Source organism: Sinohyriopsis cumingii, chromosome 18 (assembly GCF_028554795.1).
Source record: "Sinohyriopsis cumingii isolate HCF-2022 chromosome 18, ASM2855479v2, whole genome shotgun sequence".
Classification (NCBI taxonomy): Eukaryota; Metazoa; Mollusca; class Bivalvia; order Unionida; family Unionidae; genus Sinohyriopsis; species Sinohyriopsis cumingii.
This window is the reverse complement of record NC_142978.1, coordinates 40,421,153-40,445,164: the sequence shown is the minus strand read 5'-3', so window position 1 is coordinate 40,445,164 and position 24,012 is coordinate 40,421,153. Positions and strand designations below refer to the sequence as shown.

Genomic DNA, 24,012 nt, shown 5'->3' with positions numbered 1-24,012 from the left:
TGATGCTGGAAAATATTGTGCAACAGTCAGCTTTCCTTGTGCTCATATTTCAGTGCCTCAGTGCAGACAGAGAACAGTTTCTCATTGTTTTGAGCAAAAACTCTTTATTAAGGCAAGAAACATACATCCACAAACAAATACCAAACATAAAAGCAGAGAGAAAATCTGTACTCCTACAGGTCAAAATGACAGGAGGAATCTACAGAGTTAAATAATATTAAAAAAACTATTAAAAAAATGAAAAATGGTCTCAAAACAGGCAAACTACATGTATATTCTGCACTGCCAATTCAGACCCACATAGCTGCATAACAAAAACCAAAGATAAGCTGATCATGTCAACCACATTAAGAACCATAATGTTCTAATTCCAGGCTGAGGACAAATGATGAAAACCATGCACAATTAAAACCAACATCTACCAAATGTACTCAAACATTTATATCCTAGTAAAGCTATGTACGTAGACGTAATCCTGAAATTTCAATGGCTTTTGACAGCCATTTTCCCCAAAAATTAACTTCATATAAATGTGAAATTTAAGACAAAAAGAATTCAAAAGAGATATAGCAAGTTGTTACAAAAAATTCAATTTTGATATAACTAAATGCACCATAAAATATCATTTTTTTTGCTTCCAGATTTGCTGCTGCTTTAGTATTATTAGTATCCTTCCATGGTTAACTGATTTCCTTTCAACTAATTATACACAAACTATTTTTGTTTCTTTTGCAGAAATTGATGCTATATAATTTCACACAACAACAGTATTATATTCCACTCTAGAGTTTGTAACAAATGTGTAATTGACAACAAGCTGATGTGGGTATATACCTCAAATATACATAACAAGTAATTGATGGGCATTTCTGGTAGCCTAATGGTTAGTTGTTTTGATCAGGTTCCAAAACATGTCTTTAAGGAAGATAAAAGTTCTTGTTGCTATTATCTCCTTTTCTTAATTCAGGCACAAGCTTCACATTTTTTTCTTCAACACATGTCATGTGTGAGCACTACAACAAAACTCAGAGGTCCAAGACACTGATGTAACGTCTGTAGATCAGACCCAAGGTAAAGCATTCAACTCTAGTGCTTTTTGATAAGTCTTGGGAGATAAGCTTTCACACCTCATTGGTATTGTGTTTATAGGTTATACAATGTAATTGGAAAAAAATAATGATCAAGACCAAACACTTTAGCTTAATCCCCCATGTACTTATTGATTGTCCAAGAAACAATGTAGTCAACAGTGAATTGTACTTTGTTAAGGTGTTTATCTCTGCAGTTAACACATTAACCCTGGAGGTTTTTGTAGTTTTCGCCTGAAATTCGAGTAGAAAACACATTTGAAAGCCACTTCTGAAATAATCCTAAGAAAGCAACTTCAAGTTGATTTTCCAATAACACAATGCCTAGTTGTGTTAGAAACATTGTTTTTCATACCGGTCTGCCTTAGATCTGAGACCAAAAAGTCTAAAATCCTTACCAAAATCGGTTTCCGACCACATGCGAATTTTGGGTGGAAAAAAAATCAGGTTTTTCCATCTGTATTTTGTAGTGCAACTAGAAATTCCAGATTATTTGGTATCACTGTAGAGCTACATCTGTCTACCTTTCTATAATACCACCCACTTTAGTGTATCATACATGACCTTGATGCTACAGAGCTTGGCAGTAGGCTACTACCTCCTGCCACGTAAATTCATCACCAGGAGTTAATGTGTTAATTGATAAACAAACCAAAAGCAAGCTGATATGATATTTGAGAACTCATATGGCACTGTCCAGTTGCTCAGAGTATATACTGGTCAAATTCTTTAATCAGCAGGATATGTCCAGCAAATATGTCTCTGGCATGGAGGTATAGGAAATATGCCAATACTTTTGTCTGATAATAAGAAATAAGATTATTAATAACAACGATCGTCATCATTCACACAGACGATAAACTGAAGACTGATTTAAATTCTCTCTCTCTCTCTCTCTCTCTATATATATATACACTCACATAAAAACACGCTGAAAATAGTAAAATATATGACACTACATGCATGACCTACAAAATTTCAGAAATTGGTAGCCAGACTATTTCTTTTCACTTTCTAACAGCCAAAGCAGTCGTAGTTACAAAGTATTAATAAAGGTCAGTGGAGTTTGTTTTTGCAAAGTGCTCGTTCACAGCAGTGTCATAATGAATATTTTGTCTGGACACTGTGGTCCCTGGTTGCATTAAGCAGCTGGTTGCTTGTGACAGTTCATTTATATAATACAATTGATCCATGCATTACAGTTGTGGTTGTATATGACAGGTGGTCACTCATATCAGAGATGACTTGAGATAGGTTTTACTATTTGAAATTTTGATGTAAACTACCTTGTGTAATAGAGTCATAAAAGAATATTCATTTACCTTCTTATAATCATGACCCTCACATAGAAATAAGATTTCTTTTCTTGTCTATGCTTCCTGGGGTACAGATAAAAACTCCCCAACAAAATGAAAGATAGCACATAATCCCCCCTCCCATCAAGTTTTCAATCCGTCACAAATATACTGGCCAATTTGAAATGGGACAGAGAAAACAAAGAGAAGAAACATGCATATCATCAATATACCTTAGATTTAATTCAATTATGGAATTTCATGTTTATCCTGTAAAATTATGGCTTAACTTTTAAGGGAAAAAAAAGAAGAAATGTAACAAGTCATCAATATACCACATATTTAATTGAATTATGTGACTTTCATGTTTATCCAGTAAAATTATGGCTTAACTTGTAAGCACTCCCAAAAATAAAACAATAATGGTAAAAATAAAGTAAACTCATTTCTTATGAAAGTGAGGTAACAAAGCATATACACAGGCAATTAATCTTTTGATCTAAAGGATCATTAGAAATCTTAATCTCCTTGTCTACTAAGATCTAACATGAACACTAAACGTCTTATTTTATCTACTAAAATAAAGCCTACAAACTATTTTAAAGGGCCCATGCTGTCACAAAAAGATAAGGATTTGTGATGGTTTAAAAAGTTTAAACAGGGTCTAAATTTAGACTAGGGGAGGGGATTATTTCCCATCTGCACTTTTCTGGGGGCAATTTTGTCCTACACTCATGATTCCAAAATGGAACTGACTTTGACATGCAAATTCTGTGCCAGATCTGCATCTGACTGGTATTCACAATTTATGCCTTTTAGTTACAATGAACATAGGTACAAAATGAATTCATATTTTCAAAAGTCCTTTCACTTCCAATAATTCCAAGAAATTTGAATATGTTTCAACAAAAAAAAAACCCTTCTTTGTTGAAATTTCAAATGTACAGAAAGATCTCCAAAGAATTCAATACTGATCAGTTATTCTAGCATGTCATGAAAAAATTCTTTCCAAAAACCAAGTTGGGAGATTGAATCCAAAAAAAAATGCAGATTGGGACCTACCATTGGGAAGTTTTTGCGGCATATTTAAGCATTGTTTTCACTAAATATTCACTTTTTGTTTTGGTCTAATACACATGAAAATCTCAAGAGACACATCGTTTCTCCCTGTGGAGTGCATTATTCCCCATCCCCCAACGTGACCCCATTTCATATTCTGGTCAGCCGTGCCCAAACTGCACAATAGCAAAAGCTTAGACTCAAGCCTCTTCGACACACTAGCAATTGATTGACAAATAAACAGTGCCCTTTATTGTTATAACTAACAATGCGTAAAATGGGTGTGAATTTATGTTAACAATTAAAAAGTGGTCTCAAGCTACCTTACATGCAATAACCATTTCCCACATTTTATATCCCACCTTATTTCCTTATTGTTAACTCATATATGCATATAACACTGCTTACTAAATAACATATTTTATCTGATATTTCTTTTTTCTATTTTTTTTTTTTGGGGGGGGGACATATGTTCTGTGATTTGTTGTTTATTCATGCCTTCTTTTAGTTTAATGATGGTAATTAATACTTATATACATGGTATATTAATGCTAGGTGTTGACTCATGTAACTTTCATTGGTGGGAATGGCGATCACTCTTGGGATTTAGGAGCAATTCACTACAAGCAGAGCATGTAAAGTGGGGCAAAAATAAACTTCTGAACTCCTGGTTGATGATGATGTACTTTGTGAAGCTAGCCATGGGGGGAGGGGCATTTAATTCCTGAATGCATGAAAATATTCCTTACAAAGCGATTAATTTGGAAAATAATTTACATGTACATAATATAGATTTGCCGAATACCTGATGTTTCTATTAAAAAAAGAGACAGAGACAGTAGATGTCATGAAAGTAGATATTTTACATTTGATAATGCATTTATTTCAGGTGACAAGTCATACTAATGCACTAACGGTGATGCAGGATGCAAAGACAATGGAAGTAGTGCAAAATAGTCATGTAATGATTTATTTTGTAATATTATGGCTGTATTGCTTGTTGTCAATAAAGCAATAAGTATCTCATCATTTTCAGTTTTCATAGCCTATTACATCAACAGACTCGGAAAAATATTCACTACTTGTTCTGGCGACATTTTTTGAAAATTGGTGACAAAAATATTGAGGTTAGCATTTTGGTGACAACTTTTTAAAAGTCAGCACCACGCCTTATGTTCTCTGTGGTACTTGAGTCTTTCAAATAAAAATTAAATATTGACTGCAATCTACTTGAAACAAAGGAATTAATCTGATCTGGATTTAGAACCAAGAATGCATATTGGCACTTGTCAGTTCACTCAAATCCAACCACTGCCAACTGAACACTGAGTAAACCATGCTTCTTACATTCCATAACTCACAAAGTCTGAAAGATGTAATTTTGCATCACAAGGAAGTATTCTCCTTCCTGGTTCTGTGACATCATCACAGCTCATAATAGACCTAAGGGGATGATATTAGAGAACAGAACAAGGATATAACTTTAAACTGTGACATCATCACAAGTCATGATAGACTCAAGGGGGTGGTATTAAGAGAAAATAACAGGGATGTTATACAACTTTACACTAATGCCAAATGATATATATACATTCTATACACATTAGAAGACATATCTTTAAAAAATCCAACTTTTTTTGGCCAGATTTTCTTCAGGCAAATAATCAACATTCAAAAATCAGTTTTTATGTGGATTGTAAACTTCCTCTCATTAGATCTAAAGCAGACATGATCAAACTTCACTTGGACAAACAAACCTTTACAAAGCTGTGGGCAACCTTTTTATTGGGGAAATGGGGACAAGTAGGCAAAAAAAACCATGGGTTTAATATGCAAAACAAAAAACAAAAAGTCAAAATTATGCCTGTTTGGCTCAAATACAGGTGAAATAAACAATTTAAAACAACTTCTACATAACTAAGAAACTGCAAATAAATACAGAAGTCTTCCTGAATCAAACATAAGATGTACCTGGATACGATTGGAAACAACAAGAAAACTTGCACATCTTCTACCCACAACAAAAGGGAAAACAAAATAATTTCCCAGCCTTGATGACTCAATTAATACATATTCAATTAATGCAAGCTGCTACAGAAATGCTCACCTTCCAATATCCTCCTCTATTCTGTACTTCACATCTAAAGGCTCAAACTTGATGTCAGTACTAGGCACATACTGCTGTCCATCCTTGGCCACTTGTGGACTGTTGTGATAGTGAATCCCATTCATCATGCTGTGTACAATGTTGCAAACATGTAGTTTCTCTGCAGCTCATCTCTCATTACAGCAGAAATAAGGTCTAAAATCGAAATGTAACACATATAATAAAAAGCTACATCATGAAATATTGATCACAAATAGAGAACTCCACCCTGTTTAAAGGTCATACAGAAACAGACCAACTCCCATGGCTCACTACTACAAATACCTAAGACTTAAATATATAGTCAAACCTGTGTATTGTGATCAACCTTGGTTCTAGGAAGTAACAGTAATTGGCCTTGTAAAGAGGGTCACATAATGGGCTACTTGAGACATGAGGAATGGACATTATAAAAAGGAAAGATGTATGTAAAACAAAATGTACACTAGAATGCTTTTTAACATTTTACACAAACCAAAAACCACTTGGGCCCATGAATGTAGAAAGTCCCTATGAGCCCTCCTGCAACTTACTAGAGGCAACTAATGAAGACAACCCAATTTGTCAAAGGATGCAACCTATGATAAGGTTTCAACTGAGAAAGTATTGGATATTTTTTTAACAAGAGTGTGGTTTACATAGCAAACTGTTTACCTTGTATTTAAATTACTTTACCTATTTCTGCCATTACTGTGAGTTTCTTAACATTTTGTCATTTGTCTACTGTCTTATGGTATATGACTACTTTTGGTCTTGAGAGACTTCCTTTGAATTTTGGCAAATTTTTAAAACTTTTAACACCTTTGCTAATTACATTTTGCTTAGCACTATATAACCAGGTCTGTGGTAATGTGCTGCTAAATAACACACACACACACAGTTCGTGTAATATTTCATTTATCCACCTTGGCCGAGTGGTCTAAAGCGCTCTCTGTTACGGATCACTGCCATCTCACCTCAGACTGTGAGTTCCAGTCTTGGATTCGGCCAACGCTGGTATGTGAGAAAGCTTGCCAGTAGCTTCTTGTGAGTCGGTGGTTCTTTCTGGGGTTTTCCCGGGTTCTTCCTCCACCATTAATACTGGCCGCTATGTATAGCCTATCGCGTGCTAAAAAATGGCATTAAACCCCACAACAACAACCATTTATCCACCAATTGCAGTGAAGCAGTTAATACACTCCACATTCGCTCCATATTGAAGAGACCTTGTGGAGGGTCAAGTAACTAGCAAGTTAGCACAGTTCACCACATGCACGCTCCTGTAACTTAAATGGTTAGAGCATCTGACTCAGATGAGGGAGGTTATGAGTCTGAACCGTAGCCGAGTCATACCAAAGACTTTTTAAAATGGTACTAGCAGCTGCCTCACTTCGTGCTCAGCACTACAAGGTTGTGTTAGGATTGGTCAGCTTGGTGTCAGGATAATCTAACTGGGTAGGACATGATGCCAAATGTCTGAGTCATTATGCTCCAGTGCTAGACATTACAATAAACTGCCATACTGCAGACATCATAATAATATAACTCACTGTTAAAGCTACGTTAAAAATTGAAACAACACACACACACATGTACCCAGTATGTCTTTAGGAAAGGTTGGTCTGCTTCAATCAGACAACTTCTGTTTGCCTTTACAGCAATGCAAAAAATTGTATGCTTTTCTCATTCAATTTAAAGAACAGTGCCTTTCAATTTAAAAAATCTCCACTTGTACAATGACATGACATGAATGACAACTTTCAGCATCTCTAGGGGTGGCATAAACTTATCCCACTGTTACAAAGAAAAAATAATCCAATATACACAATCTAATTCCAAGTGACAACCAAAATGCTTTTTGAAATACACAAAAATGTACTCTAAAATGTGAACCAATATTTAGTTCATTAGCTGTAATGGTGGTACATACTGTCAACAGTATGATGTGGTTGTGCAATACACAATTTCAGTTCCAACATGATAGGGCCTACAGTGTATTGTAACTTGAACCCAACTTCCAGAAACAAGGCATGGTTAACCAATGTTAACATTGGTATCAGTATTCACATTCACTTTTTGTTGTATAAGCAATGCTTAATGGTAAGTTGTGCCAACATATAGTCTCTGAAACAGGTGGTGGAATGAGTCACACATCATAGCACTGCTGATACATGAAGAATTCACTCCCCTGATTGGCAGAGAAATTAGAATATGTATATCGCCCCAGGAAAAACAAGGCAAAGTCAGATGGTCCAAAGTAAAGTGTTTCTCCACTTGGCCCAGCTGCGCAAGCCCATGGTTCAAGGAAGGGAATCTCAATTGTTTCTGTGACAGAGGCTAGTCAACAGAGTACAAAGATGGTTATCTACATCACATACAAAAATAAGAGATCAAACCTAGGACTGCAGATGTGCAAAGCATGCATGTGACCCCTTTCTTACTGAGGTTCTAACAGTCTCATTTGTGCTAAGGTACCGCCTTTTAAGTTCTTAAACTAACTGTTTTTGAACAAAATCTACATTCAAGTTTTTCAAGACATAATTAATATTAGCACTTGTTTATTATCTCTATTACAAGGTGTCAGGATTGCTGAGTTCGATGTAGCAAATAAAATCCAAGTCACTATACTAAAAGGCGTTCCATATATTTTAAATTCTATATTAGTCCTGAACTTGATTTGTAAGAAATTTTAAATCTCATACATCAAGTATGAAGTCTCGTTGCTGTAATTACCAGAACTCAGAAATATACTGCTACCACAACAAACAAAAAATACTTTAAAAATATCAAAAATTACATTATAAATTTTATTATATTTGATATTTTAACAATATTTATAAAGCTTTCAATAGGGATTCCACTAATTTCATACAGTGGCATCATTTGCTTAAGGCACTGCATGAAATATAGGAAGTACCAAAATGTTTGGCGGTAGTATCATTTTAAACTTCTTTAGTGCACACATATTAGTATAATGACCATTTTTGTTGTTTTTGTTGTGAAGGCTAGCCATGGACAAGTAAAGATCTTAGATTTTCTGTTTTGTAAAGTGAAAGAGGATAAGTAAAGATTGAAGCAAGTCCAGAAACTTATCTTGGGATGATCATGTGTGTGGTGGGGGTTGGCTGTGGGGTTAAAGAGAGTTTTTTAGTTAACTTTAAAAAGAACGTCATGTACATTACATTATATATCCTTTATGCCAAATGCAGAAGCAAAATTTCTAATAACTGGCAAGTAATTATCAAGTAGCCATACATCTTCAAGGAGCAATTTTTTTTTACTGCAAGGCTGGCGCAGTGCAACAACCCGTTCTTATTCTGTATGTACTTTGCTGATACAGATTTGCTGGCATATTGCTTTCTCTTTTCTCCACTGAATGACAGTGCTTGCATAGGAGAAAGGTGGAATGGGTGGGCCTAAGCAATTTTCAAGTGTGCCATATAATCACCTCAGGCATGCACCAGCCAAAACATAAACAGCAAAATTACTATATTTCAAAACAGGAAAGTTTTGTTGACATTTTGCTTCCTCCAATGCCAGACAAGAAAATCTTCAAATCTGAAAACTCTTCTAAGATGATTAAGAGATTGTGTTTGAAATTTGCAGTCTGTTTTAGCCGCTGTTTGAGCTGGGGGGGAGGGGGGCAGGAAATTTGCCATGCTGCTGATAATGATATTATGTGTTGTTGTGATTTGGACTTTTAACGTAACTTTTAACAACTTTTCAGTCATACTGCTATGATGTCTGCAATGTGGCAGTTTACAGTGATGTCTAGCACTCAGGCATCATGCTGCAGACATGTAGCATGATGTCCCACCCAGTCACATTATCCTGACACCAGGCCAACCAGTCCTAACACTAACCTCTTAATGCTGAGCGCCAAACGAGGCAGCTGTTAGTACCATTTTGTATGACACGGCCGAGGTTTGAACCCACGACATCCCGCATCCAAGACGGACGCTCTAACAACTAGGCCACTGAAGTGGTTGATAATGATATTAAGCCCTATGACTGAGGAGACTGACTGACAGAACACGATACATACTCACAAGCCAGGCTGGAACTATCAGCTCAAGTTTGAAACTTAAAAGATGATTACCGCAGTTAATGTTTAAACTTGATGCATTTAACAATCAACAAAACTCTGACAACATTAGTAGCTGCACTCAAGTAATCATACTTGCACATGGCCTTAATGGTATATACATGCTAGTGATCAAGGACTGTTTCATAGTAATTAACTGTTACAAGCTAATGATGAGTGATTTATCCTTTTATTAAACCTTACTAACTGGAGGAAAACTTTTACACTAGTTACATAGTTAAAGGATGTCCAATGTTCATTTGGGCATACAGGTGAATTTATTCAAGTCACAAGTATGATTAGTGTTTACTGTAGGTCATTTTTACAGTGTCACTCTTCTTCCTATCAACTTTTTCACTTGCAAAATGCCCCTTTTCGTTTCTCACAACACACCTGCTCCCAAAGCTAAGTATGGCTGTTTACAGTGTAGCAGGTTACTGCTGACTACCACAACACAGTATTGCAAAAAATTGGCCTCTGAACTCTGACATTGAGGCAGTATGAGCATTCATTGGACAATGTTACAAAACGTAATTAAGTCAATATTATCAACAGAATTAATCAAACCTATGTAATAAACTGCACAGAGAAAAGGAAATCCCAAGGTTACATTATTTGTCTCACATGAGACAGGTTATTTTTCCCCAATTTCTTCTTTTCATATTAAATAAACCTTCAATTTTGCAACACAGTTTATCACATTCAACATAAACAGTGATCAGGTAAAATCTGCAACATTTTCTATAGGTCATTCAGTTCTAAAACAATTTTGTGTGCAACTTTAAATAATTATATAACAATAGGATCATAAAGAATCTGCAACTCTTGCCAAAAAATTTACAGAATAACAGTATCATTTTTACATGCTATCTGCACTGCACCAAGAGTGTTGCAATCATGTGCTACACTGTTTTGTTTTGCAGCACAATAATACAAATATGTTGATGACCAAGGAGGTGTGACTGGTTGATCCAAAGTACGCAAGTTTTACACATGAGAAAATAACTAAAGCATTTAATGGTAATAGAATATTATCACATTTAATCAATGAATGTCATATAAAATAAACAACAAATAATCAAAAATTTTCAGAAAGTAGTTTCTACAAATGCTAGGGCTAGTGAGTGGACACTATGACTGAGACAACTGTGCTGATAAAAAATATACTGAAAGAACCGGACTGAGAGAACAAAATTAAGGTTAGCAAAGTCAGCTAGATTTCTCTGTTGCATGGATCAGAATATGTTCCAACAACATAAGCTGTCTTTTCAGCCAATATCCAATAATGGACAATTTTAGTTTTTACTAAATGATGTGCTGATCATTCTCTACTTGTCCGATACCTTACAATAATTAGCATGGGATAGCAATGAATCAGAGCCTATCAGCAAGACTGTTTTGAAATAGCTTTTGACAGGGTTTGACAGCTAACTTAATAACATTCATGTACTTTTAGTACATCAACTTAAAGCTGAAAATCAAACAGGAAATCTCAAACATTTAGGCAATATTATTCCATCCTCGAAAAGGCAAAATCAATGGGTACAATAAAAGCTGCTGACTGGTTGTAACATTCTTTATAGAAGGTAATCAAATGCTTAAATAAACACACAAATTCTGCCCCTCAGGAAATTAAATCAAAGTTAATAAACAGAATTTAAAGGACACATGGAGAAAGAAAGAAAAAAAAAGAATATAAATCCTGGTAAAATGGGGAATATTATTACAAATCACCTATATTCACTGTAATCGTTCATTAATATTTGCATAATTTTGAATGTGTGCATGTAAATTAAATATCCATGCATTATGGTAATTTTTTCTTTCAAAAGTATTAATGACACATTTTTATCTTTTGCTATTTGAAGGAAAAAAATATAAGGTGGAAAAGGATTTGGGGTTGAATACGTATGAAACATGGGATTTTATTTCAGAACTTTACAAGTCAACACCTCCCATAATTTCCTGATTTCCAAAGAAAAATAACAGTAATTTAGGATGCAAAATGGCATCCTTTTAATTCTAAGATACACATTTTATGTGAATATTTTGCTATTCAATGTGCAATCTGTGTACGACAATTACCATCTCCCTATTTTAAATCTTTGTGATCCTGTAGTCTCTCATAAATTTAGGCTTGGGTATCCCAATGAGTAATTTAAGCCTATATAGTATGACAGCATGTCTATTAGTGGAATCCCCGTTTTAAACAAAAATCTTATTCTTAGCAGAACACCAAATCAATAACTTAAATGTATAGCATTTAAAACTGCATCTTTTTGCTTTTGATGTAGGACTATTTAGAACAGCAACTTACTGATAAACAATGACTGAATATAAATGGAGACAATGTACTTCATAAAGACTTGCTTTATACAATTGAGCCAATTCAAAACTATAAACAAGATAGCAAATAAAGTTCCTTATTAATCTGGCCTTTAATAATGTTGTTACATATATCATTAATTATTATGAAGATTTATACTTGTTTCCGGATGACTTTAAAAGGTCGGTTCAATTTCATCAGTCTCTGTAACTCTGTCACTTTCTCAACAATGGGAATCAGAACCTTAGGAAGCTGACATACTTTTTGCTTAATTGGTGAGGTTTTCATACATGATATATGCAGTATTTAACAGTGTGAAGTCATAGCAGAACCTGTGTACACTAGATGTACTCAGTGCTTTCCTTCATTTCTGTCATGAAAAACTGGCAGCTTTACAGGTACACACTGAAGTCAGCATGCCTGAAAGAGAGCCTGGGGGCATTCATTCCCATAAAAATTACAAATCAACGATGCAGTAAGAGTTCTGTAAATGGTAGAGTGCTCTATGCAGATCTGCGAGTCACCCACATCATTTGGTCCATATATATGATGAATAACTAATTTTATTGTATGGAAACTATTTTGCTCCATCACTCAGAGACATTGGCATTTGACCTTTTGACCTCAAAATCAATATGGTTCTTTTTTTTTTAACCTCAAGTGCAACCCATGCACCAAGTTTAATAATGAAAGACTCAAGCTACATTGTGGAAATAATAATTCGTCTTTTGTTCCGACACCACGACCTCCAAAACTGAGTTTTTTTTCTTATCCCCATGTGAAATCCATTGAAAATGTTTACCAACTGTACATAGTGAAGAACTATTCATTGTGTGCATTGTCTCTTCTTTCAGTCATGGTGACCTTGACCTTTAAAGAATGAAATTGATTGGGGTTTTCTTACCCCATATGAAAGATATCTATAAAGTTTGGTAACTGGATAGTGGATCAAGATAATAAAACATTGTTCTATTTACAGCCACCATATCTATCAGAAGCTGACACATTTCGGTCCAATTATTGGTGAAGATGTTATTAACTACATATAAATTAACATACTTATATGGAGATCTTTTATTAAAAACAAAAACTGGCTCTGTGGGGATAGCACAATAACTTGGACAACAATTTAATTTTAAAAGAGAATGTCATTATTTTTAAGTCAACCATGACTGGGTAAAGATTTAAAATTAAGCTCTGAAAATAAGAGAAGCGTGAAAGGATTGGATGTATGTTGTCTCAACATCATGAAAATAGAATACTAGTATGAGAAACTCAATTTCATTATTAGCTAAAACATCCACTGAAAATACCATTTACTGAATCCTCATATTTCTGTGAAAGAGAAAGAGAGCTGTATGCAGACTTTCCAAAAGACTGACTGCATTTATTTTCACAAGGATAAAAATAATATAAAGTGACACAGAAGTATACATGATTGGATGTACAACTGATTTGGTATGGGGTTGCTACTTATAACAGCACATAACTTCAAGGCAGGTTTGGACTGGAGGTACAGCCTTCACCCCAAAATTACTGACAATTTCAGATGTCAATGCAGAGATGGTTAGATTTCTATGGCACTTCACATATGTTTTGCACAACATGAACAGTTGTTGTTGTGATTTGGATTTTTAACGTAGCTTTAACAATTTTTCAGTCATATCACTATGATGTTTGCAATGTGGCAGTTTATAGTGATGTCTAGGACTGGGGCATCATGCCACAGACATGTAGCATGATGTCCCACCCAGTCACATTATCCTGACACCAAGCTAACCAGTCCTAACACTAACCTCTAATGCTGAGCGCCAAGCGAGGCAGCTGTTAGTACCATTTTTGTAAGTCTTTGGTATTACTCAGCCAGGGATCGAACCCACGACATCCAGCATAGCGGTCCAAACATGAACAAATCAAATCCTAATATCAACAATAATCCAAAGTAGAGCTATACAGAAGTAAACTAAATAAACCAGATTTACTGAATTAAAAATGAGAGATTTTGCATACTAAGATCTGCAGCCTTAACATCATATAAAATTTATGCCAAAACAAGAAACTGCAAGCAAGCTAATTATAATTAATGGCACAAAGAATTCCTTCAATGAAATGTGAACTCAGACTGGAAATTAACTATCACAGAGAAGGATTAGTCTCTTAATCACAATTTTTCATTTCAGCAATTAGCACACTTCCTCTGTTAAAGTGCTGGTTAAAATACGATGCTACAAGTCAGATGGCTCTGTATAATATAAATGTCACTGTCCCAAGCCAAAATTGACAAATTCATGTGATGCTAATTTTTGTCAATACTCTTTGCCGATGGCTATTGCTTTAATCTAGAACATAAGCTCAAATCGAGTCTCACTTTCTAAACGACTGAAAACAACTGTCTTTCTCTGATCTGTGTGGAAAATAAGCTTATTCTATACTTCCTCAATGAGAGATAAATTATCTTGTGATGAAAGAATAAAAAATATTCCTGCCAGAAACAAAATCCAATTATCAGAAAAAAAAACATCTATTAATAATTTTATGTTCAGTCCCTTACCATACACAAAAAGTAGACTCTACCTGGTTCAACGTGTACATATTCAACCTCATGAACACATGCTGCTGTCAAGATGGCGTGTTATCACCATTACTGCTTACGGGCTAAGCACATGGTTGCATTTCAGCATAAATTCTGTGTTTTCTGTTCTCTTTATTTTAATAGCAGAGATTGTCATTTGGAATTTAACTGTCAATATCTTGGAGGAGTATGATTCCTTTGCAACAGTAGGATCAATTTATTGTTCAAGGGAAGCAGGCGGTTGTGCCTCTTGTCAAGTTAGTGCACAAGTTTGTTCTGATTTCTTTGAATAGTATCAACTTAAAATTTCTAGATGTGTCCGTGATCTTTTTCAATGGATCATGATGTAAACTTCTTAGGCTATATTTTTTCAATTAAACTGGGAATGCATTTAAATTTCTGGTATCAGCAATACTTGCAAATAAACCACTCTCACAACTCAGTCTTTCCACGAGTGGTCATCGTGCACTGACTATTCTAATGTAATGAAACAACAAGGATTCCACAAGAATGGATACATAAGGTAGCCCTCAGGTGAACACCAGCTGGAAAGCCCATGTGCAGATGGCCAAAGATATAACAGGCCGAAGGACAATGATTACTGAGCTGGGGCTTTCCTGGGGTGAGACACAAGCCGTTGCTCAAGATCAACCTAGGTGGCAAAAGATAGCTGCAGCCATATGTCCCCGACATGACAAAGAGAACTAACTAACCAACGTTAACCAGCTCCCTCTGTATTTAAGAAGCACACAAGATGCCTGCTGAATCATGGTGGTGATATATACCCTTACCATGGAACTTCGTCTATGAGCAAGTGCATAGAAGACTAAATGTCCCAGTGCAACATGTGGAGAAACAAGTGAGCTGCAAAATTGTTGTGGATTCTGATTTAAAATGTTTTCTGCTATGAAGGAAGAGAAAAAGAACATAAGAAATAAAAGTTACTGAATGATCAGGATTGAATTCAAGATTTCCTAAACCTGGATTTAAATCGTTGGATTAGATAACAACTCTTCCTGCTATCATTTGGTTTAGTTCTACTTAGCAATGAGCAGGATGGGGATGGGATTAATAACTCTTTCCACTATAACAATCTGGTATTTTTGTTTCTTTAGCGATTGTAGTAGTAGCAATAGTTCCTATTATTGTAATAGCTGATGATTCTTTTTGTTAGAATATGTGTGACATGTAAATAGCATGAATCAAAATTTGATGTAATTTATGAGTTACAGTAGTTACTATATATGCTGGACGCTATAAATTAATTCTAAAGTAATTTTTTTGTGCACTGTGTTTTAGGACACATCTTTGTTTATGAGATGTAAGTTTTGGGAAACCATTTCAATCATACTATTTCTCATGGGTCGGTGGTACTTTCCCGGGTTTTCCCGGGTTCTTCCTCCATCATTTATACTGGCTGCCATGTATAGCATATCTTGTGCTGAAAAATGGTGTTAAACCCTACAACAAGAACAACAACAAATCAATCATAATACTGAAGCTTAGATGGTAAAATCATTAATAAGGGTATCAACTTTAGGCTTAAAAATTAAATCATTCAAAACTTGCAGGTCCAATAATGCACTCTAATTTCAATTTTATTAAAAATAATTTTAAAAAATTACAAAATGTCATGCCAACTGTTAGCTTCTGACAAACAAAATTTTATAAATCAAGGTACAAGTGAAAACTTTGGATAACTGCATACAAAAATGTACTTTAAATTCAAACATTGTTAAATTTTCATGCCACTATTCCCATCAAGAAATGCACATAGACTATAGTATGCAATGCATTTATCTGTTCATTATTGTCACAGAATAGGGCAAGAAAATAACTTGGTGATGCATTAGTATGATTACATGTAATGGATTTTGTTGACATGTACAGTGATATCAAGAGCAGTTTAAATTTTTTTAACCTTGACTTAAAGTAACTGAGTGATGCATCTCACTGTAGATCATTTAAAGCAAATCTATATTACATGACATGACCTGGAACTCTACCACTGGGTCTTGCACTTGTTCTTTAGTATTTATAGGACACAAATGCTATGTGGACACAGTGATTCCAAGATCTTATCAGGAAGTGAATTCTTTGCATGATGCTAACTACAACAATAGGGGTGACTACTAGTTTACAATATAGTATTGTTAGGTTCTTTTTATAATTCATACTTTGAAAGTCTCATCTTGATGTACTATTTCAGCTTTTATTTTATGATATTTAGATATTCTGTAAATTATTCCAAGTTTGGGATGTGAAGAATAGTCTGTTTACTGTTTAACATTTATCTTGAAATAGGAAGTTTAATGTAGTGTGTATTTAAATGGCTTTGTTTGCAAAAATTATAACCCTGTATTTCTTTTATATTTTGGGAATGACTGGGTGTGATTGATCAGGCATATATTTGTATTATTTTTAGTAATGATGTTTATTTTCAATAGTACACTAACCAGTTTGGTTTATTTGTAGCTGGCAGTATGGCTACGGAGTAGGAAAAGGCCAACATGAGTGGCAGCATACCATCCTAGTTGGCAACAAATTCAGCATCAAAGCAACATAATTGGAAATAGAGCAACATAGTGGCATTACTGGAAAGAGGGTGGAGGATTCAAAAGAAATTTCATTTAAAGGATGTGAATTTTGAATCACGAACTGTGAATACTGGAATATGGACAATGCATATGGTTACATGAACCAGACAAATCCTTAATTTAAAACATGTTCACTGTAAGATGAATACAAAGCTCGTTAAATCAATCAATATCATATCATTTGGTGAACTTTTGCATATATTCATGGAAGGTCTAGATTCATCATTTGTGCTAATGTCATGGCATGTAAGGCAATGCATAACATGTCCTAGTTAAGTCTTATTAGAATAACAGTGCATTGCTAACGATACCTCGTACTATCAAGGACAGAAAATGTCAGTCCAAGATAAACTTTTACCAATACAAATTTCGATCAACTGATCTCATCAATGCACAGAGTGAAGAGAGTTATTTTGCAAACAATACCTTAGAGTACAAAAATGAAATTAATGTTTCTGTTTTTATAGGAGCTGCATTCATAACAGGTAGCATCACAAATCAACACAACACTAGTTCATTCTACAAAGCATTGCGAATTTTATCCTATCTCAGTAAATTATCAGGTCAACATCATTAAATGTAGCCTAAAAGAACCTAATTCATTTCAAATGCATTATTTAAAATGAATTGGGTACTTTTAGCTACATTTAATGATGCTGACCTGAAAATTTACAGAACTACAGACGTGATTAAAATTGCAATGCTGTGTGAAACAAACTACAGTATAGTGTAATACCATTCCAATACTCCAGTCCCATTCCAATATCATCAATGTCAGTCACCAAATTAATCAACTCACAATTAACAACTTTGGTTCAGAGTGCACTTATAAAGTTAACATTAAAGTGTTTCCATGCACCTCATAAAATGTTTAGTTTTAGTGGCTTCATTCAAGTGAAAGCCTTCAACTTCAGCATGGATAGATCACATGACTTACAGTCATCTATAAATAGAAATGCAAAATCCAAACCAAGTCAGTCCCCCAGCAACAAACAAATGGTTATTAATTTTTTCTGAACTAAAGTACATAAAAGCACCAATGGTATATCAAAGATATAAACTCCATAATGACCAGAATTTTTCTTTTAAAACAAGAACTTATTGATAGCTATGCCATGATTACAGATTCTTCAGTGCAAATGGAATGAAGAAGAAAGTGACTGCTTTGATTAACGTCTATGAAACAGCAAGAAGAATGCTTTAATTACTATTCTTTCATCTTCAAACATGAAAACTTAGCAATCAATCAAAGAGATAAGCTGACTCTTCTCCTGGTGCTGTGTTGTTGCAGACAAACCCTGACTGAAGTTGGCAAGGATAAGTTGGCTTCTTACAGACTTTGATCTCGAGACAGTGAACTTTAAGACCTAAAACATGGTTTTAAAGCTTGTCAGTACATGAAAACAACCAACCTAATCTTTCTCCAGTGCAGAGGCAAATTTTATCATTATAATCATCATAAACCTGTGCAAAGGAACCTGTCTGTACTTGTGTTTGTTTCTTTTTATTTTACTATCACATTTCTATTTTTATGCCATTTCAATGTTGCATTAATATTTATTGTGAGAGTTTGTAGAGACGCTCATAATTTATTATCATAAACATTTCATTCACATTTGTATTCATCCATTTTCACTTCATCCATACCCATTCGGTTACAATCTTGTTACAATTACAGCATTCACTACACATTACTAGTATACACGTTTGGATTTTGAGCATTTAAAATAATAAATTACATAATACATGCCGCAGATTGAAATGTCCATAAATGTTATTTACCCTCAGGTGTTTACTATTAAGTATATTGCTTCCATTTTTGTGCAAGTCGAAACAAGTTGTATTTGTATTATATTTTGTATTTTGTAGTACATTGTGTTTGATACAATCAAAATTCTCATCTGATTTATATTTGCTTTTCAGAAGCCATGCCTAATTCTCAAGAAACATTTCTTTAGTTATTTACAGTTTGAGGGTCATTTTGTGTGAATATTGGCTGCTGCGCATTTCATTCCTCGTAGACCTCAATCTACTTATCTTACATTTTCAATGTGTGTGACACATTTCAAAGAAAGCAGACAGGTTCCTTGAATTTGAAACTATGTGTTACATATACATTATAACTTGATGCACACTAAAGTAGCAGACCAATCTATATTAAAATCATGGCACCAAATATTAAGTGAAACGATTTTTATCAAAAAGACTTGTTCGGGGAGAGGGATGTTAAACTGAAGCACCTGTTGCTTCAGAAAAAGGACAAATCAACAGCTCTTTATACATTTTGAAGGAAGAATTCAACAATGATGTAATACAGCATCCAGAATTTGTGGACTTGACTTTATGTCCTCCTTTTAGTGACAGTTAAACATGTAGACTAATTAAAGTGAATACTGTGTATAAATAATTGTATCAATTTCTTTAGTGTCTGCATCCTCATACTAATCCACAAGGATTAAACTGATTTGTGACAAGAATTTTAACAAACTCCAGATACAGGTAAGTAACAAAAATAAATGTACATATTTCATATGGTTTTCTGTAATTATGGCATCTAATACACTGTATACAGATTACTCTTTGTATGCTCAGATTGCATTTTTTTGCCACTCATATTAGCAATCATTACACTTACATCTCTCATGGGGTTGGTATGTATGAACTTATAACAAAACATTATAACTCACATTTAATACAATTTCACTTTAATCGGGTACACCAGGTAACCGATCATTAGAACTTATCTTAATTAATGCAGACAGGCGTTGTACAATAGTATACAGAGCACTAATTGTCTTCAATACTACTTTTATAATCTATGCTAGCAAAAATGTGATCAACTACACTGAGTGAATGTATTTAACAATGATTTTAATTTGCAAAATATTTTTATTTTATAAACCTGGATATATATAATACTCTAGAACATTTTATACCATACAGTCATGCGTAAATTGCTGGTAACTTGAGGCAATCAATTATTATTTCTCTCTCTATCTCTCTCTCCTGTTTGTGATTTTCTTGGGTCTAATCTTCATTGTAATAACATGCTGAAACCGTGGAGGGCAACCAAACAGAATTCACAGATACAATGTCAATGATTTTACTCAACAAAAGCAATACATGCTGATGTGTATGATACATCACAGTTCCATAAGGATATGTAAATTTCATTTGCACATAAATTACTTGTGAAGAACAAAAATAAATAAATAAGAACAGTACCATGTCAGTGTCTTTCAGTGTATTATTAAGCATTATAGATACCTACTTTAATGTAATATGCAGGGGTAGGCAAATTCAACACAACTGGTTCTGTGCCTGAAGGTTTTGGGACATATAATCTACATTATGGGACAGGAAAAAAATAATTTATTTTGTCTCAATATATATGCTCTCTCTCTCTCTCTCTCTCTATATATATATACACACACACACATACATATACAGAGATCTCGCTAGGATTTTAAAACTAGGAGTCCAGGACTCCCATTTTGGTATAAATAGGAGTCCCACCATCAAAAGTTGCAGTCCTTTCTTTCCTATAAAATCAACACAAACGTGAGTGCGTCTATTTTTAGATGGAGGTTTTCGTAATGTAATCACTCGTATAATATAGCTTCATTACAAACAGTCCATTGACAGGATCAAAAAATTTTGGTTTATTTATTTGTATACGTATTTGTAGTAATTTTAGGCAAATAAATAGTATCATATTTGCTGTTTTTTCCTGTATTTTGTTGCAAATACATGTCAAGTCAGACCTTAAAGAGCATCTCACAAATTCCACAACAAGCACTGTCCCATATGTTTCTGACCTACATAATTTGCATTTTAAAGTTAAATCTTTAATAAAATAATACTCAGACTTTGGTTTCAATGATTTGTTTATTTTTTCTGAATATATCTGCCCGATGATTTAAGAAAACAGACAATCCAATAAACTGGCACATCCCAGACTTAGCGAAGTCCACCATTATTTCCCGTTAGACCAACTAGTTCACTTACAGTTTCAAACTTATTTTATGACGAAATAGTATATAAGAGGCAGTTAATATATATCCAGATCACCGATTCTGATCTTAAAACACATGTTTATATGCTTTATCATCAAAGGATAACATGCAAGAAATTAATAGTTGCTACCTTACTTAGAAAAGGGTTAATGGTCAATCAGCTATCAAAACATAATGCTTGTGAACGGGCAAGAGTTTGTCAATGTAACTGATATAAAAACTAGGTCTATCTACTGATGCCTTGATGAATACATTTCGCTACAGCAAGGGTCATTTAAAAAAAAATATGGTATGGTCAGTCACTGTACCTCTTAAATAATCACAGGGAGAAGTCGTTTTCTCTTTCCTAATAGAAGAAGGCGAAGTTTACATTTTTAGGCGACTTGTCACCCACTTGCTAATGGCATTTTGTCTAAGTCTCAACATGTCTTGATTCTGAGGTCACATGCACTGCTTATTCCGCTACATCGGAAATGAATACAACAATGAAAGCTCAAGTTGTTTATTTGATGTACTTTTATAAATGACCACGTGTACATATCTGGGTCTTTCTGCCTCCGATATCAATCTCTGTAAATATCAGTACATTTTCCCACCCGCAGCCAGTCAAAGCCTTTGAACTTGCGCCCAGCTATTGCACCATGTTCTTTTTTATGCACTCTTATAAAATGGCAACATGTACATCAGGGGGTCTTTCAGTCACTGAATTCTGTCATTGTAAATATCAGTACAGCTAATTAATTGATCAACACATTTTCCCATAAAGCAGGTGACTGAAGCAAGATGGGCAAGTCTTTGATTTTTGCCGCACACCTATTACATGCATGCGGAGAACTCCCGCCTCAGTGATTTTCTGCATCCCAGATCAAAAAGTGGTGTCCAAATATGCGTAATTAAGCGTTTATGAAATCGACCTCTCTCTGTCTCTCTCTATATATATTGTATTACATAATATAATCTGAATAAAATATTAATAATAAAAAATAAAGCCTCAATAGGAATTTCTCTAATCTATCAATCACTCCAAGATAGCCAAGTAAGATGAGAAACAATTTTCATATTTAGATTTTACTGTTTTTAAAAACATATTAAGAAAAGTATGTGATTATTCATTCTTTTATACTGACATTTTTCAACAATATGTGCTAAGGTAATAAATACAAAATCTTTGAACCATTTAGCTCTCTAACAATGACAGAATAAACCATAACAGATATTATTCTTAATAGAATGGAATATGTGCTATATTAGTTGCTCCATAATGACTGTCCTGTTTCCTGAAGAATTCATACCAATATGATAAGAAAGAAATATTAGTAGTCTGAATAATTTAAAACAAAATATAAGCTCTAATGAGTTTTTTTAAAAGTAGTTTCGTATCTTTTTTTACATTAATTAATAAACTTTTTGTGCCATATTTGAAGATTGTGAAAGGGTCTTATATCCAGTGTATCCCCTAGGGGTGCAAGACTTAGAGTCAAAACTCTCCTTGGTGCCAAAATTGGGGTCAGACTGACTAAAAAACAAACTTTGGTATCATAACTGGGGATCAAAATAATAATTTGGGGGTCTCTGAAGCACAAATGAGAGTAAAGGGAAACACTGGTCTTTTTCAATCATGAACTAGATCAAGAGTGTGTCAAGGTACAGACTGTCACAGGGGTACTTGAGTATCTTATTATCAACAGCACAAGGCTTGGCTATAGGGAATTTAACTTAAATGTGGCGGTAAAGAGATATGAGGAAGTGAAGAAAACAAAACAGTAATTGAAATTAAAAGACTAATTAGTTCTTGCATGAAAACATAATATAACTTACAAATATATACGACTCTGTCAATATTATGTACTTTCATTTGTATTTCATCGAGGTTGTTTTTCACACACTTATGATTAAAGCATATATTTATGGAATCATTTTTGACACTAACGCGTGCTAACCATAATACTTGCGAAAATTCTTTGGGGAGAACACTGTCTCCTAGTTATCAGAATGCCCTAAGGCCATGTTGAGTGATCACTCCTGAATGATGCCTCCCCCCCCCCCTGCATTGCACTGCAACATTGAGCGTTGGTTTAAAGCGCTAGAAACACGAAAAAGAAAACATTGAAAATTGGTACAATTCTTCAAAACAATATACAAATGAAAATCTAACAAATTATACCCACTAAATTTTCAGAGGTTACCTAGGTGTGTCCTTTTGTAGCATGCTGACTTCCCTGTCAAACTGTGTTTTCCAGAACGAGACCCATTACAAAAACTGTGGACTGGATCACTAAACATTTATTTCCACAACCTCGAGAGTTAAGGCTAATGTGATCCAGTCTAATCAATGAACTATGGAATGTAAAGCATGTTTCCGAATTTTGACCAGGGACCGTAAATGTTCGTTTAAAGCGAATTTAGGACATCGAATTGCGTAATAAGATTTATACAACCTAGTTGACATTATATATATATATATATATATATATATATATATATATATATATATATATATATATATATATATATACACTCACACAATAATAATAATAATAACAATGAGGACTTTGTATAGCACCTAATCGTAAGATGATCTAAGCGCTTTACAACATTAGACAACACCTATAACATAAAAAAACAAATAATGATATTATTACAAAAAATATGAAATTAGAAAACATAAAAAACATGCAGAAAATAGTTAAGCTAGGGAACATTATTAGGTCTTTAACTTTGTTCTTGCAGGCAAAATAAGTGAGTTTTAAGAGCACTCTTGAATGGGATGGGATACTTATATAAAATACAAATCATGGCGAATAACAATCGTTTCAAGTGCACTGGATCAGCAAGGGATTGCCTATTGGT

At 34.2% G+C, this 24,012-nt stretch overlaps 1 protein-coding gene across 1 annotated transcript in view; it reads right to left on the bottom strand.

Annotated features, from left to right (window-relative positions):
- LOC149776464 (uncharacterized) overlaps positions 1-23,427 on the bottom strand; it is a 100,586-nt gene extending 77,159 nt beyond the window's left edge. The window contains exons 1-2 of the mRNA XM_089940886.1: positions 23,349-23,427; positions 5,550-5,744 (exon numbers count right to left, since the gene is read on the bottom strand). Coding sequence (XP_089797012.1) covers positions 5,550-5,677 — 128 coding nt within the window. The 5' untranslated portion in view covers positions 5,678-5,744; positions 23,349-23,427. The remainder of the gene's footprint in view (positions 1-5,549; positions 5,745-23,348) is intronic.
- Positions 23,428-24,012: the final 585 nt, after the last annotated feature.